The sequence below is a fragment of the Myotis davidii genome, unplaced genomic scaffold (genome assembly GCF_000327345.1).
Source record: "Myotis davidii unplaced genomic scaffold, ASM32734v1 scaffold710, whole genome shotgun sequence".
Classification (NCBI taxonomy): Eukaryota; Metazoa; Chordata; class Mammalia; order Chiroptera; family Vespertilionidae; genus Myotis; species Myotis davidii.
Genome location: NW_006284328.1, coordinates 134130 through 149605, shown reverse-complemented (window position 1 = coordinate 149605; position 15476 = coordinate 134130). Strand labels below are relative to the sequence as shown.

Here is a 15476-nt window from a genome sequence, read left to right as displayed (position 1 = left end):
CCAGCTGGGCAGTGCTCCCTGACAATGCCTTCCTTCGGATGGTGGTTTCCTTAGAGATGAAGCCTTCTTCTCAAAGTCCGTGCCTCGCCCCAGCTTTCCCTCATCACCCCCTCGTGGTTGAAGCCCCCTGGGACCCCTTCCTTCCCTTACCCCTGTTTCCTGGCACCCGCTTCGTCAACCTTGACTCACCCATCCCGGCGGAGACGGCCAGGTTCATGCTCAAGAACAGCATGTCGTTCCCGTTTCCGATGCCACAGCGGTAGGACCCCCCATCCTCCGGGGCCAGCTGGGTCAGCCTCACCACAAACAGGCCGCTGTGCGGGAAGTCCGCCAGCGCCACGCGGCCCCTGTAGCGACCGTGCGTGTAGTGGTTGGTGGACACGATGGTGTGGCAGAGCCACGTCAGGGGGCTCAGGCGGCACCAGTACTTCCGCTGGTGCCTGTTGATGGACGTGGGGGTGTAACGACACTGGATGGTGACAGCGCCCCCAGGCTCCCCAGACACCAGCCTCGGGCCCTTCAGCGCGTTGGCAGCTGCAGGCAGAGAGAACAAAGTCTCAGGAGAGGGAGTGTCATGTCCAATCCAGCTCCACACTCTGCAGGATGAGGGGGCAGGTGAGAAAACGCCTCCTTAAAAGTGAGGCAAGAAGAATCAATATAGAAACGTCAGAACTTAGCCCCCCGGGCGAGGAGTAGTCTCAAGATCTGGCATGAAGCCACATCCAAGGCCCCATCTGAGAGACCAGCACACAAGAAGCACCTTAGCCACCACTTAGTCCACACTCCTCATGCGCCAGGTGTTCACACACAAGCCCGTGCAGGGCCTGGCTTCCTTCCGCTGGGCTCCAATGCAGACGTTTAAAAGGCTGCCATCTAAGCACGCGTAAGAGGGCAGAGGGGACATCTGGTAGAGGACTGCGGTGTATTTGCATGAAATGTAAAGAGAAATGTTCAATAGTAAGATCAGATCAGCGCGCTTTCTGCTGAAATGGGGGAGGGGGGTTGGGCGTGGGGAGGGGACAGAAACACAAGGATTCTGGGCTGATGGCGGGTCTCTCCCCAGACCAGGGGTTGCAAATGTGTTTACACTGGCCACCTTTTTGTAGAAACGGACACAACCACGGCCACGTCAAGGCCCAGATTTCAGGAACTCTCATGATCAGCACGTGGCATGTGTGAGAGGCGCTCTGCTCCGTCAATCAGTAGGATGGGGTGGTCCTACTTTGCTGTGGGAGGCTGATTAAGAATCCTGAATCTGCCCTAGCTGGTTTGGCTCAGTGGGTAGCGCATTGACCTGCGGACTCTCAAGAGTCCCAGGTTCGATTCCAGTCAAGGGCATGTACCTTGGTTGCGGGCACATACCCAGTAGGGAGTGTGCAGGAGGCAGCTGATCAATGATTCTCTCTCATCGATGTTTCTAACTCTCTGTCCCTCTCCTTTCCTCTCTGTAGAAAATCAATAAAATATATTTAAAGAAAAGAATCCTGAATCTACTTGGCAATGAACACTTTTTCTTTCTTTTTCTTTTTTTAAATATATTTTATTGATTTTCTGCAGAGAGGAAAGGAGAGGGATAGAGAGTTAGAAACATCGATGAGAGAGAATCATCGATCAGCTGCCTCCTGCACACTCCCCACTGGGGATGTGCCCGCAACCAAGGTACATGCCCTTGACTAGAATCAAACCTGGGACCCTTCAGTCCGCAGGCCGACGCTCTATCCACTGAGCCAAACCGGTCAGGCAACACTTTTTCTTTTAATAATACTGCATGTTACTGGCCCTTACCTCACTTGGTGGATTACTGATGAGTAGCTCTCAGTTGTCTATAATTAAGGTATTTGGGGTTTTCTTAACGGTTCCCTGTGAAAATTAAAGGAAGGGCTAGTGTTTCAGTAGGAGTGGGGTGCCCACTTGGGGTCCCTGATGCAAACTGTCTGCCCTTCAGGGGCAGAGCTGCCCTGCTCTTGTTCGCCCACCCTTTCCCAGTCCATAGCTGTGGCTTCTACTAGGGAGGGTGAGTGAGGCCTCTAGTTGAAGGGAGGCCCTGGACTGAGCAGGACTTGGCCTGAGAAGATGCAAAAGGTCCGTGGGGTTATCCCTGCACTGGCTCTCTTCTCCCACCAACAAAGGTGTGAGAAACGTGTGTGTGTGTGTGTGTGTGTGTGTGTGTGTGTTTCCCTGGCCAGGAGGTGGGGCCTGGAGGGAAGAGAGCCAAGCCACAGCCATCTGAGATGAGGGTCTGCTACGTGAGGGGCCACAGCAGAACCTGGGCACAGGGAGAGGGGCCAGCAGGGGCCATGTAAGGGTCCACAGAGGCACCTCCAAGAGGCAGGGTCAGCTCTAACCCCCTCCCAGGCCATCCCATCACCAGAGTCCCTGCCACTGCCTCTCCTCCCTCCTGCCTGCTGTGACCCTGGTGGGGTCCAAGTAGCAGCTGCCAAGATAGCGGGGGAGGGGGAGGAGGAGGGGAAGAGAGAAGGCGGCCACCCCAGCCCCCTTCCTGCCTTTCTGACCGCAGGCCTTGGGCTCATGAGGGGCCATATCTCTGAAGATTAAAATGCTGACCAAGACGTCTAGCTGGCCCCTTAAAATTATTACATTTAGCGTGTTTGAAACTTAAAGGAATGAAGTTAGGACTATTATCTACATGTCAGCAGAAAAGTCATGGGCTGCCTGAGTTTTCATTTGGGGACATGGGGAGTCAGTTCCTCCTGATAAATTAAAGGGGGCGGTGAGAGATTAAAGAAATGGTATGATTTATCGGAGAATTCTTGCTCAAATATTAGCTACCTTTGATTCATTAAAATTCTGATTTGTTTATAAGCCAAAAGCAGTAGGTAATTTTTTGTTGGCATTACCATAACATCTTCATCTGTTCGTTCGTCCAGCAGTTACTTGCTAACAATTTGTTAGCATCTACTTGGGGCCAGGTTCTAGGTACCAGACACTCTAGGCACATTCCTTAATGGCTCCCTCTTGCCATCAAATAAAGTCCGGAAACCACAGCATGACAACAGGCCACTCATCATCTGAGCCTGATATGTACCTGGCCAGCCTCACCTCACCCCCTGCCAGTGCCTTTAGGGCAGGGACTCTGCCTTACATCCATTTGTCCCTAGTGCCTGGCACATGGCAGGCTCTCCATAAATATATATCGACTAAGTAAGTATTTGCATAGACACAATTTTTATTTATCTATCTAGGTTTTTTTTACAGACACTAACTCTTTTAGAGTAGGATAGGGTCTTTTTCTTTTTATCTCTTGCACTGGACCTGATTGTAGAGTAAGTGGTCATGGAGCAGTGCTAGTCTTTTTTGCATACCCTGGAACCTTGACCTTGCAAATGCAGCCAACTTCCAGTCATTACGTTGAATGGAAGAGGGCAGAGAGTAGGGAACATCAGAACAGCGAATATTCTGGAAACCATCAAGTCAGGCATGTGCCTTCTCCTGGGAGTTCTCGGCTTCCTCGCTCCCCCAGGGCCCAGATCTGACCACCCCCTGGGCCCGCTGCATGGCCTTGGATGCCAGGAGAGAAAGCCATGGCGGTGCCCTAACTGCCGAGGGAGCACTGCCTGCCACCGAGGTGCCCGCCAGGAGTCTCTGTAGCCTGGAAGGCTTGGGTCTGGCTTTGCAAGCTCTGCCTCTGGGCTGTTTGGGACTCACCTTGCAGCAGGCACAGTATGAGGGCCACCTGCATTTTCCATCCTGCCCTCTGGTTGGTGACCTGCAAAAAACACTGCAAATGAAGAGGCCTGAGAAGGAGGAAGGGAGCAGCTGGGGTGAGCAGCAGTGGGCCTGGGTTCAGCACCTGCTCGCTTTGGGGGCTCTGTCTGCTCAGTGTGGGCTGGATGGACATCTCTAAGAGCAGGACAGGGGCCGACCTCTCTGAGCAAAGCTGGACTCTGTCTTCACACGGCCAAGCATGCATGCTTGGCCTGGGCCACTGCCACCAAGGCTACCACTTCCCTACTTGGCCATTTCTGTGTTCAGAAGAGGCGGAAGGCCCTCTGTGGCATTCCACCCTCTACACCCCCTTGGCAGTGGGAGCTCCGGGTTTGGGGAGCTCTGGGTGTGGGGAGCTCTGAGTTTGGGGAGCATGGCGCAGGGGAAAGACCACATGCTGGAGGTTTAACCCTTAGTGGCCCTGTGGGAACTGGACAAGGTTACTCTGTGTCAGGGACTGGTCTCCCCTCCAGGGAAATAGAGTGCACACATGGGGTTGTTACATGACACCAATGAGATTGCGTTGGAAGTGCCCACAGTGTGCCTGGTACAGAGCAGTGCCCTCCCCCCCTCTCCCGTCTCCTTCTCTTTTGTGGAACAGATTCCTCATGGGAAACTTTCAGCTCCGCTGATCATGTGCCCCTGGTCGGTAACAAGGAGGTTAAAATGAACTCTCAGCCCCAGGATTGTGTGCACGAGGGTCTTATTCTGTGTCTTCTCCACAGCTTCTAGAAAGCTCTCCCTGTCCCCCCATTTGCACCTATCTTCCCTATGGTGTCTCCCACTGGCCTGGGGAGCTCCTTGCAGACAGGGCTGGGTCTCCTCTGTCCACCTCCAGGCTCTGAAGTGGGGCCCAGCTCAGTGTGGGCAGCTGCTGTGGACAAGACCCGACCACTCTTGATAGACCCCATACTGAGCATGGCAATGGACTCTTAGTGCCTGCCGATTCAGAAGACAGTGCACATGGTCCTTCTTTTGTGCCCTCCATGGTTTTCATGGATGCTTTTCGATGAAAAATCTGGTCTTTGACTCTATCTACTGCCTGCAGTTCCTGGGACCTACCGATAACAAATAAGGCAAACTGCCCTGGCTGGTGTGGCTCAGTTGGTTAGAGCATCATCCCACAATCCAAAAGGTTTCGGGTTCAATCCTCAGGTGGAGCACATATGGAAAGCAGCCAATAGATGTTCTCTAGCAGGTTGATGATTCTCTCTCTCTCTCTCCCCTCTCCGTTTCTCTGGAATCAATTGAGCATATCCTTGGGTAAGGATTTAAAAAAAAAAAAGACAAACTAAAGAGCCATTGTTTTCTCCTTCTTGCTCTCACATCCCACACTAATGCTAAGAACAGGCTCTGCAAGCCCGCGGCCTGGCCCATGGGCAGGAGCCTCCTGCCCCCCCTGCCCCAACTGAACCTCTGAGCTACACGAGGTCACTGGCCAGTCCGGGACACAGGCTATAGGAGGAGAAAAGGGAATGGAGGAGAGGGGACAGGAAGAAAATCAGAGAAAATAAGAGCAGGGGGAGAGGAAAGGAAGGGTGGGAGCTGAAAGAAAAAAGAGAGGAGAGAACACGAGAAAAGTAGAACCCTAGGTTTGCCCTATAGCTGCACATCGTCACGGCAGCTTGGCCCTGCCGGCCTATCCAGGTAGAGCCCCGAGCGTGGTCGGATTTGGAGAAGTCCAGGGGCTCCCCGTGCCCGCTCTGTGCCCTCCTTCAGCATCCCCCCTGCCTTGGGCACAGCCTTGGGCCTCCCCTGCCTCCCAGAGCTCCGGCTTCCTGCCCTGGCCTGGAGGCTCCCCCAGGTGTGCCCGCACCCAGTCCATTGTTTGATTAATGTTCTCCGAGCTCAGGCTCATTCTGAGGCTGGCACCGGGCCCCCAGTTTCCCTAAAGAGCTAAGTGCTGACGCTGCACGCATTGGGGCCAACTTCTTTGGGGGCACAGTGGGGCCGCGTCTCTGCCTCGGAGGGACAATGAGGAAGCACAGCGTAGAGATTAAATGTCCCTGGGCAGTTATCAGCCTTGATTGGAGGCTGCAGGATAACGCAGCACCATGTCGTGGACCCTGCCAATGCCCTCCAGGCAACCTTCCTCCTGGGCAGGGAGCCGCGCTCAGCAGCGGGCCGCGGGCCTGTGACAGCGCACGGCTTCTCAGGCGACGAGGGATGCTCAGGGCCCCTCTTGTCCCCCAGTCCTGCTGGGAAGAGCAGCTAGCTCACCTCCCGCACAGGCTGGTGTATGGCCCCCACATCCGCCTGCCCTCCTGAGAGCCACTTCTCTCCTATCCTCCCAGCCCTGGGGCAGCACACAAGGAAGGAGGGAGCCAGTGAGGTGTAGATGGAAGCGAACAGAACAGAACCAGGATTAAGGAGGGTCCGCCTTGCCCGTGGCTGACGGAATGGCCTTGCGCAATGCACCTTCCATCTCCGCTGCTACAGCGGAAGACCACTGATCGCAGGATCTCCAAGTTTCCTCGGCCGTCTAGCATTTGTTGGTTTTACATGATGCAAGGGGCCTCCAGGGAATCATGGTCTGGTGGGAGGGAGAGTGGGAGCGAGCAGAAGAGAAGAGAGAGTGGGAGTGAGCAGAAGAGAAGAGAGAGTGGGAGCGAGCAGAAGAGGAGGGGGGCGGGGGAGAGGCTGAGCCCTGAACTCCAGAGTCTTCCCTGGCCTTCTTGCGGGGGATGGTGGGGAGGGAAGCCCAGCTGCTCTGGGAAAAGCACTTGACAGCCGCCCACTGCAGCTCGGCACCCACATTCCACACTCGGAGACCAGGCCCCGACCTCTGGGGAGGAAGCCTCATCTCACCTTCTGTCCTCCAGGCGTGGTGGGGGCCTCTCCATCCATCTCGGTCTAGAAATAAAGTCCACTTGCACTTTCCTCTTTCTCTCTTTGAGATGCCGGCGGTTGGACCTCTTCTAGCTTTTTCTCTTGAGACCTGCAGACTGAGGAGGCAGCAGGGGCTGGGAAGTGGCCGGAGGCAGCCCTAAGGATGGAGGTGTGAGCGCAGCTCTGCCCTCACCCCCACCCTCGCCTCAAGTCCCTTCGCCCTGGGCCTCAGGTTTTATCCCATGACGAGGGAGCCGGGCCTGGCCCCTTGGTCTTGTGGTCCCTGATTTCTGTAGAACTTCTCCTGGAGCAGTGACAGTCGTTTCAAAGAAAACACACTGGTCATAGCCGTCCACCACTTGTCACCCCTCCAGTCCCGGGTCCCAGACCTGTCAGGATGCTCCAGCTGAGCCAGCCCATGCAAGTGATGCAACCCCCGGGCAGGAGAGAAAATTCAGGAGAGGAATTCCCCGGCTGACTTGGGCAGCTGGTGCCTTCGAGCTGACCTGGCCCCTTGGACTCCCCTGCAGAGGCCGTTTGGGTCACTGACTGCAGTCCAGCTGCTCGCTGGCAGTGACTAAGTCATGCCCTGGACAAAGCCCCACACAGTGAGGGGATGACCTCGTGGAAAGAGAGCACTGAGTGTGGCTTGTCTGGCTGGATGACACGCTTGAAAAATCCCCCAATATTTCCCTTTGGAAAGATGTCATGGGTGGGTTTTGTCTCCTACAAGATGTGACCTGCCTGCTCTGCTGGTGTTAAGCTGACCTCTCAGTGGCAGGCACAGCCCAAGCCCTCAGCAGCCACAGGGCTCCTGGGACGGAGCTGCTGCAGACTGGAGTTAAGGACTCTCACCAGGACCTCGCCGACAACGTGGCACCCTTGGGCCAACGAGGAAGGATCCTTCTTCCTTAAGAAAAAGAATTTGAGCCGGTACATTGCTGCACAATTTGAATAAACACAGTGACAGCGTGTACTCTCTATGCATTTCCCCATCCAGGTAGGAAGACAGGTTGGGGTGGGGGTAGGGAGTCTCTGAAATCAAGGAAAGGAGCAACTGCCCAGGACGCCTGGGCTGGGACGAGGTGGTCTCGTGCATGTGTGTGCCCGGGAGCGCGCACAGGTGCCTGTGCTACTGTCCCAGGGCTTGGCTGGGCCCAGTCGAGAGCTCAGCATCTTCACAAACACTCGGTCTCCCGTGGACAGTAGGCCCCAGCTACGCCATGAGCGGCATCCCCAGAGCGAGGTGCGCTTGCACAGTGGGCAGGGCCCGTCAGAGGCTGTCCTAGGACGGAATGACCCTGTGCAGGGGGAGGAAGGCTTAACGCCTGGCGAGGCACCCCCCTCCCAGCTCCTCGGGGAGCCGCCTGGCATGTCGGTTGATCGATCCATGGGTTGATCACTAGACTTTGGAATCAGACTCCCTCCAAGTTAATATCGCAGCAACCCTCCCTTTTTACTGAGAAAGCGATTAGAGTCAGATTGTTTACCCTCCTTGAGCCTTGCTTTCCTAATCTGTAAAACAAGAGGCCATAGCACCTACCTCATAAAGTTATTATGGGGAAGAAGTGTGATAATCAGAAAACATTAGGTGATAAAACGTAACAGTTCAGCTTGTAACAGCAGGAAGCTGGTGTTTGTCTGGTAATGATCAAACCATTTTTTTTTAAAAAAAGTCCTTTGTGCCCGGCCGGCATGGTTCGGTGGTGTGAGTGTTGACCTATGAACCAAGAAGTAACGGTTTGATTCCTGGTCAGGGCACATGCCCGGGTGGTGGCGGGCTCGATCCCCAGTGAGGGGCATGCAGAAGGCAGCCCATCAATGATTCTCTCTCATTGTTGATTTTTCTCTCTCTCCCTCTCCCTTCCTCTCTGAAACCAATAAAAAAAAATATTTTTAAAAGTCCTTTTGAAGGCTTTCATCTGTTCAGAAGTCTGCCACTTTCTTACATTTCTTTGTTCTTTTGCCATTTTATTATTTTGGCATTTGAAAGATTAAAAAGAAATTAATCGGAACATGTCTGAATTGATTTTGTATATTAAAATAAGTATCTATCAAATGTGTATTATAAATAGTGCCGTCATTTTACACCCATGAGGCTGTCTTTCCTATTTTGCTTACTTTTGGATGCTTTGAAGACTATTTAGTTTCTAAAGACACCAGGTAATGCCAGTTAGTTGTGAAGGGCTGGGCCAGTTTCCAGGGCCTTGTCCCCGAGCCTGGACGGCTGAGCCTGGAGCTTTAAGGGCGATCACACTGCACTGGCTTCTTCTCCTGGGGGTACATCTTGCCCAGCACAAAGCCACAGATGGCCTTTGTTTTGTTTTGTTTAGTTTTATTGTTAACCCTCACCCAAGGATACTTTTTTCACTGATTTTTAGAAAGAGTGGAAGGAATGGGGAGAGACACAAAGAAAGAAACATTAATGTGAGAGAGACACATCGATTGACCCCGGAGCTCAAGCCTGCAACCAAGGTAGGTGCTCTTGACCGGAATCGAACCGGGGACCCTTCAGTCCCAGGGCCGACGCTCTGTCCACTGAGCTAAACCAGCCAGGGCCAGGTGGCCTCTTCACAAAGGCTCATGACTCTGTGATCTTCTGATTGCAGGTCCCAGACTCCAGGAAACGGCTAAGTAATACTTAGACCAAGTGCCAGATTTGGAAAGAGGTTTATCCACTCCCCATCCCGGTTTTAGCAAAGGATTTTACCTGCTAATGGGCACACAAGGGTGAGAATCAGCAGGCAGAACGCTAACCAATGCAAGGAAAGCCCTTTGTGGTATAAAAACGATCCATACTGATCCCTTCTCTTTCCAAAATGTTTCCTGGTGAGTAAATTAAGAGCAACGTACAGAGACGTATTCTGCATCGACGTGGCTGGCACTCAAAGCTGACATTCCTCCTCATACATCATCGCAACGTTTCCTGCTTACTCTGCCCACGTATTTGAGCTTTTTTCTGTCCTTGTTATTTGTGGGAGAGATGGACCCCCCGCCCCCCATCCCAATTCCTCACCAAAGCTCCGGTCAGAATACCGAATGCAGAAGAAAACACTGTTTAAAGACACTTGGGTTACTACAAGTCCTACAAATCTTGATCATTTACTTAGAAACTCCTAGAATAATGTAACTATGACACTTATCACTCCTCCGAACGATATCAGAAGGAAGTATTTGTACAGCACAAATACTACAGCCCCTTACCTTTGAGGTTCAGTTACCTGCAGTCAATTGTGGTCTGAAAAGATTAAGTGGAAAATTCCAGAAATAAACAATTCATACTTAAAAATATATACATACATATATATATATATACATACATATATATATAATCTTAGAGAGGAAGGGAGAGGGAGAGAGAGACAGCACCATCAATGATGAGATCATTAATTGGCTGCCTCCTGCACGCCCCCTACTGGGGATCCAGCCCCCACCCTGGGCATGTGCCCTGATTCATGGATCGACGCTCAACCACTGAGCCACACCAGCTGGGTCAATTCATACATTTTAAATTGTGCACCATTCCGAGGAGTGTGATGAAATCTTGCGCTGTCCTGCTCTATCGCAGGTGGGACGTGAATCCTCCCTGTGTCCAGCGTCTCCATGCCACAGACACTCTCTCCCAATAGTCATCTAGTATTTGCCATCTTGTTTACTACATGGACTGTCGAGGTATCAAAGTGCTTGTGTTCAAGTAACCCTCATAGTAGCCTAACGCTAAGTCCCATGCCTACGTCACTCACCTCACTTTATCTCATCACCTAGGTATTGTGCCATCTCATATTATGACAAAACTAGAGGCCCGATGCATGAAATTCATGCAAGAGTAGGTCTTCGTTCCCCTGGCTGCAAGCACTGGCTTCCCTCTGGCACCGGGAACCTGGGCTTTCCTTGTAGCCCCGGCTTCATCTGGAAGGACTTCTGGTCTAATTAGCATATTACCCTTTTATTATTATTATAGATGAAGAAGGGTGAGTACAGTACAATAAGAGATTTTGAGAGACAAGAGAGAGACCCCATTCACATAACTCTTATTCTAGTATATTGTTATAAATGTTCAATTCTATCATTAGTTATTATTGTTAATCTCTTCCTGTGCCTACTTTATAAATTAAGCTTTATCATAAGTATGTATGGGTAGCAAAATACATTATATAGAGAGAGTTTGATACTCTGTGGTTTCAGGCATCCACGGGGTGTCTTGGAACGTATTCCCCTGTGGATAACAGAAGACGGCTGTCCAATGGCACTTAGCAGGTTTGACAACCTCCGCCATCACGTGGCTGATAGTAAAGACTGCAATCCAGCAACATTAACACCCCTCCAGACACAACAGGCATTCGGAGGGGGCAGGAGAGCTCTGTGGCTTATGTCCACATGCACGGCTGATTAAAGCACAGGGTACAGAACCCTAGCTCATTTCCTAGAACATCGGGGCATGTGGTCTAAGACCTCAGCTCACACTCATCTCCTCATGTTTTGGGGGACAAAATTCAACCCAATAACAGGGGCAAAAAGAGGAAAGAAAAGAGCTGACAAAGTATCCCCTGGAAAACAGTTGTTGGGCACACCTGAGCAGTCTGTACCTCCCGACCTCAGAAGCTGCTGGGAGCAGCGTCCTTCCCAGCATGTCCCCGAAAATGCTTAAAACAAGTCTGATTTTACGAGCTGAGAGGGGTCAGCTTTTCACAGCTGCCAGTACGGCTGTGCCATCTGTCCCACGCAGGGGACGGACCAGGTGATCCCCCACAAATCCTTGCATTCTAAGGCACCCTCGCTGTGTTAGCTTTATTTCCAGAGCTGTACTGGGCTACCCCAGGGACCCCTTTCTCTGCCACAGACACTGGAACCGCCCACAAGCTGCAGTACTTTTTCAACTGTGAGAAGATGCTGCCACCTTGTGGCAGAAAGATGCCATGGCTCCAGTCACCATGTACCATTATTCAGACTAAGACACTTTTTTTTTTTTAAATATATTTTATTGATTTTCCACAGAGAGGAAGGGAGAGGGACAGAGAGCCGGAAACATCGATGAGAGAGAAACATCGACCAGCTGCCTCCTGCACACTCCCCACTGGGGATGTGCCCGCAACCAAGGCACACGCCCTTCACCGGAACTGAACCTGGGACCCATGAGTCCGCAGGCTGATGCTCTATCCACTGAGCCAAACCGGTCAGGGCAAGACTAGGACACGTTGTAAAGTGAAAGGGGGCACTTTTAATCATTGTGGTGGGACAGCAGGTGTCAATAGAAACGATCTTAATTGTTCACATTAGGGGAATGATCATTTTTTAAATTTATAGAACAATTTATTTTTTGAACTTTTCCTTCTTCAGAGCCGGCCATTCACCTTCCCATGTAGCCAGACTGCTTCACGGTTCCTTTCTTTCCGCATCCGCATCCGCTCTGTGACTTCGGAGAGCCGCATCCCAGCCAGGAGCTGGTTGTTTTTGCGGGATGTTTCCGCACGGCTCCTTTAAATTCACGGTTATGTTTGTTGGTCAGCCTTTTCCTTTCTTGCTCCTCCTTCCTGCTTCCCTATTTTGTTCCAAACTTGAGGACTTGACCAGCAGGGGGTGCCAGGTACCAGTGGCACCGGCTGGCTCTGCTGGCAGATCCCTGGCTGCCAGCACTTCTCTTGGTTTCCCTTTTCTGTCCCTCAGCTCAGACAGCTGCTGGAGCGTGAGCTGCAGTGGCCAGGCGCGGTGTCAGGAGGGTTTCCAGGGGCCTCACCATGCTATGGAAGGATGGCCACAGGCCATACATGAGCACATGGCTTCTTACCTGAGCCAGACAGCCCTGGCCAGGCCTCCAGGCCCCTGGCCGGTGCAGGGAGAAGTTTCTCCTTGGCCATGATGCCATGGCCTCCTCCTCACACACCAGGAGCAACTCCCAGCTCTTCCTATGTGCTCTGAAAGGGTGTATCAGAGTGTGAGCTTGGCTTGGCTTGTTTGGAGTCGCTATGTAGAGAACCCCAAGAAGAAAATTAGTCAGCTAGGGTCGAACCTCTGAAACAGAGACATGTGGTCCAGGAGCACACAGCGCACCAAGAGATCCCTCATGGCCTCTTGGAGACACAGGAGCCACTGGCCATACACACCAGAGCAGGAGCCACGACGGGGAGTCAGAATTCAGGGCTGAAGACAGCATGCCCCCAACATTCAAATAAATGAGCACGTCCAACCCTGAAATGTTTCTGGGGCTTTCTCCTCAGGCACCCCTTCCATCTCCTGCGAGGCATCTCGGAGGACGAACTGTAGGAAACATCTGGCAAAAACATAGAATTGTGCAACCAACTTACCCATTACCCTGAGGCCTGGGGGGTCATCTGTAGCCAAATCTCCAACATATTCCAAAAGGAAGCCGGCCAGCATTCTATCATTGCTGCGAGACTTGGGTGGTTGTATTTCTGAATTTGCTCCCCCCCGCCCCCCCCGAAAGCTGCTCTTCCACCGGTTTTCCTGATAATAAAGATTTCTGTTCCTTGTGGGACTCAGGAGCTGCCAACGAACAGGGCAGCTCGGTTCTGGCGGCTCCTCGAGCCTCCTCACCCTCACTCTTGGCCTTTTCCAGGAGTCTACTGCAGCTCTCCTAGGCCTCTGACTCCCCTCCTCACCGCCGTCCTTAGATTCCAGGTCCCAGGGGCTCTCTGAGCCGCCACTGCCCCTGCGACCCCCTCGCCCACCCCTGCCTCCTCGTCCTGCCCATCACTGGCCTCCCGGCTTTGCTCTTCCTTGACGTTCATCTTCCCGTCTCAGTAAGAAAGCAAACACCTGCCATCCCTGTCCAATCCGAAGCCACCGCCTAAGTCATCCGCTGACATATGTTTTGGTTTCTTAATATTTTCATCCTCGTCCTTTCCAAGAACTTTTCGGAGTCCTTCAGCCTCCAGGCTCTTGAGCTGCCTCTGGTCCTGCCCATCCTTTTCCGCTTCCACCGTTCGGGGGCTGTGCCTTCATCTCAGAGCCAAGCTCCCGACCCATCAGGTCATATGCACCAGGCCTGGGGTTCTCCTTTTATCTCCGACTCGGGTGCTCTGGGGGCCGGGAGAGACGGGCTTCTTTCCGGTCTTGGTCCAGCTTCCCCAGAGCGTCTGCTCCTTAAACTCGTCTCTCCCTCTTCTCTTGCTTTGGCTCCGCAGTGAGCTCTTCAATCAGTTCTTTGTGTCCTTTATCAAGGTCTTCTAAGGAGCTCACCGCCTCCAAAAACCAGCCGCCATCAGCTTGACTCAGTAGGAGAATGATGACATAAAACACAGGACAGTCACTTGAGGGGGATACAGTCAATTAAAATAATAACTGTTGCCCTAACTGGTTTGGCTCACTGGATAGAGCGTTGGCCTGCGGACTGAAGGGTCCCAGGTTTGATTCCAGTCAAGGGCATGTACCTGGGTTGCGGGCACATCCCCAGTAGGGGGTGTGCAGCAGGCAGCTGACAGATGTTTCTCTCTCATCGATGTTTCTAACTCTCTATCCCTCTCCTTTCCTCTCTTAAAAAATCAATAAAATGTATTTTTAAAAAATAATAATAATAACGGTTGTTGCAAGACATGAAGAAACCTTGTACCGTTGTAGCGTGTATGAATCTTACCTGCATACTCAATTGTGCCAAAATAGTAACTTAAATTTTCTATAGCGAGATGTACTTTCTTTCTCAACCCCCTGGACCCTGTGTGTCCTGCCCCCGGTGTGCACCAGGGGCTGATCCTGGCAATTTCAGGCAATTCGGTCTTGTCACTCCCTCCTGCCAGCACTTGCTTTCCCAAGCCCTGTGCCTGGTAGTTTGCCATTACCTGCTCTCGCTGGCACCCGCCGGGATGTCCACTGACTCCTCCCCTCTTTGGTCATTGGTCCCTGCAGAACCTGTGTGTCCTCCAATCCTTAATGCAGAAGTTTCTAGTCTGTACGTCTAGTTTATACAGTTGGCCCTTGAACAACACAAGTTTGAACTGCGAGGGTCCAATTATCCATGGATTTTTTCTTTCTTTTCATTTTTAAATATATTTTTATTGTTAGTAGTTTTACAGATAACTCCCATCCCTCCCTCATTCTCCCCTCCTCCCAGCCCCTATCCCTTGCACCCCCCAGGTCTTCACTACCCTATTGCCCGTGTCCATGGCTATGCATATAGGTATATAAGTTCTTTGGTTTATCGCTTCTCCTTCCCCCAACCCCACAACGAGGTGTGTCCGTCTGTCCCAGGCCTCCCTGCTTCCGATCTTATTTTGTTGGTCAATTCATTTTGTTCATTAAATTCCATAAATAAGTGAGATCATGTGATATTTGTCTTTCTCCGTTTGGCTTATTTCACTTAGCATTTTCCAGGTCCTTCCAAGCTGTCCCAAAGGGTAAGAGGTCCCTCTTTTGGAATGTTTTCAGTAAGTATGTATTCCACCCTCCGCATCCGTGGGCTTCGTGAACCTGGTATTTTTGATCTGCAGTTGGGAATCCACGGATGCAGAGGGTCAACAGCACTGGGCTATACCATCTTATAGGAGGGATTTGACAAGCACTCGTGGGTTTGGGTAGCCAGCAGGGTCCCGGAACCAATCCCACACAGATACTGAGCGCCCACTGAAGATTTGGGGGGAGTCGAAAGGTATACGCAGATTTTTGACTGCGGGGTCTGCCCTCCTAACCCCTGCATTGTTCAAGGGTCAACTCATCATCAAATGCCTCCGGGCCGTGAGAGGTTGGCTGGGCCCTCAGGTCTCAGCTGGACCTAGAGCCACTGCTGCTCCCCGTGGGGGGCCTCAGCCACACCCATCACTCCTGCAGGCTCTTCTCAGGAAGATGGCCCAGTTTCCAGGTGTTCTGTTTCCTTCCTGTAAAAGATAAACTCTTTGAAAAGGGACCTTATCTCTATGTTTATCTGTAGGCTCCCAAACTTTGAGAACAGGGCTGGCACAGAGTGGGCACTG

At 52.1% G+C, this 15476-nt stretch overlaps 1 protein-coding gene and 1 pseudogene across 1 annotated transcript in view; both read right to left on the bottom strand.

Annotated features, from left to right (window-relative positions):
* Nucleotides 1-6573, bottom strand: part of FCAMR (Fc fragment of IgA and IgM receptor) — a 10037-nt gene extending 3464 nt beyond the window's left edge. The window contains exons 1-3 of the mRNA XM_015569210.1: nt 6535-6573; nt 3667-3727; nt 190-534 (exon numbers count right to left, since the gene is read on the bottom strand). Coding sequence (XP_015424696.1) covers nt 190-534; nt 3667-3727; nt 6535-6573 — 445 coding nt within the window. The remainder of the gene's footprint in view (nt 1-189; nt 535-3666; nt 3728-6534) is intronic.
* A 6125-nt stretch (nt 6574-12698) lies between these two features.
* Nucleotides 12699-14152, bottom strand: LOC102758596 (annotated as a pseudogene).
* Between the last annotated feature and the right edge of the window lie 1324 nt (nt 14153-15476).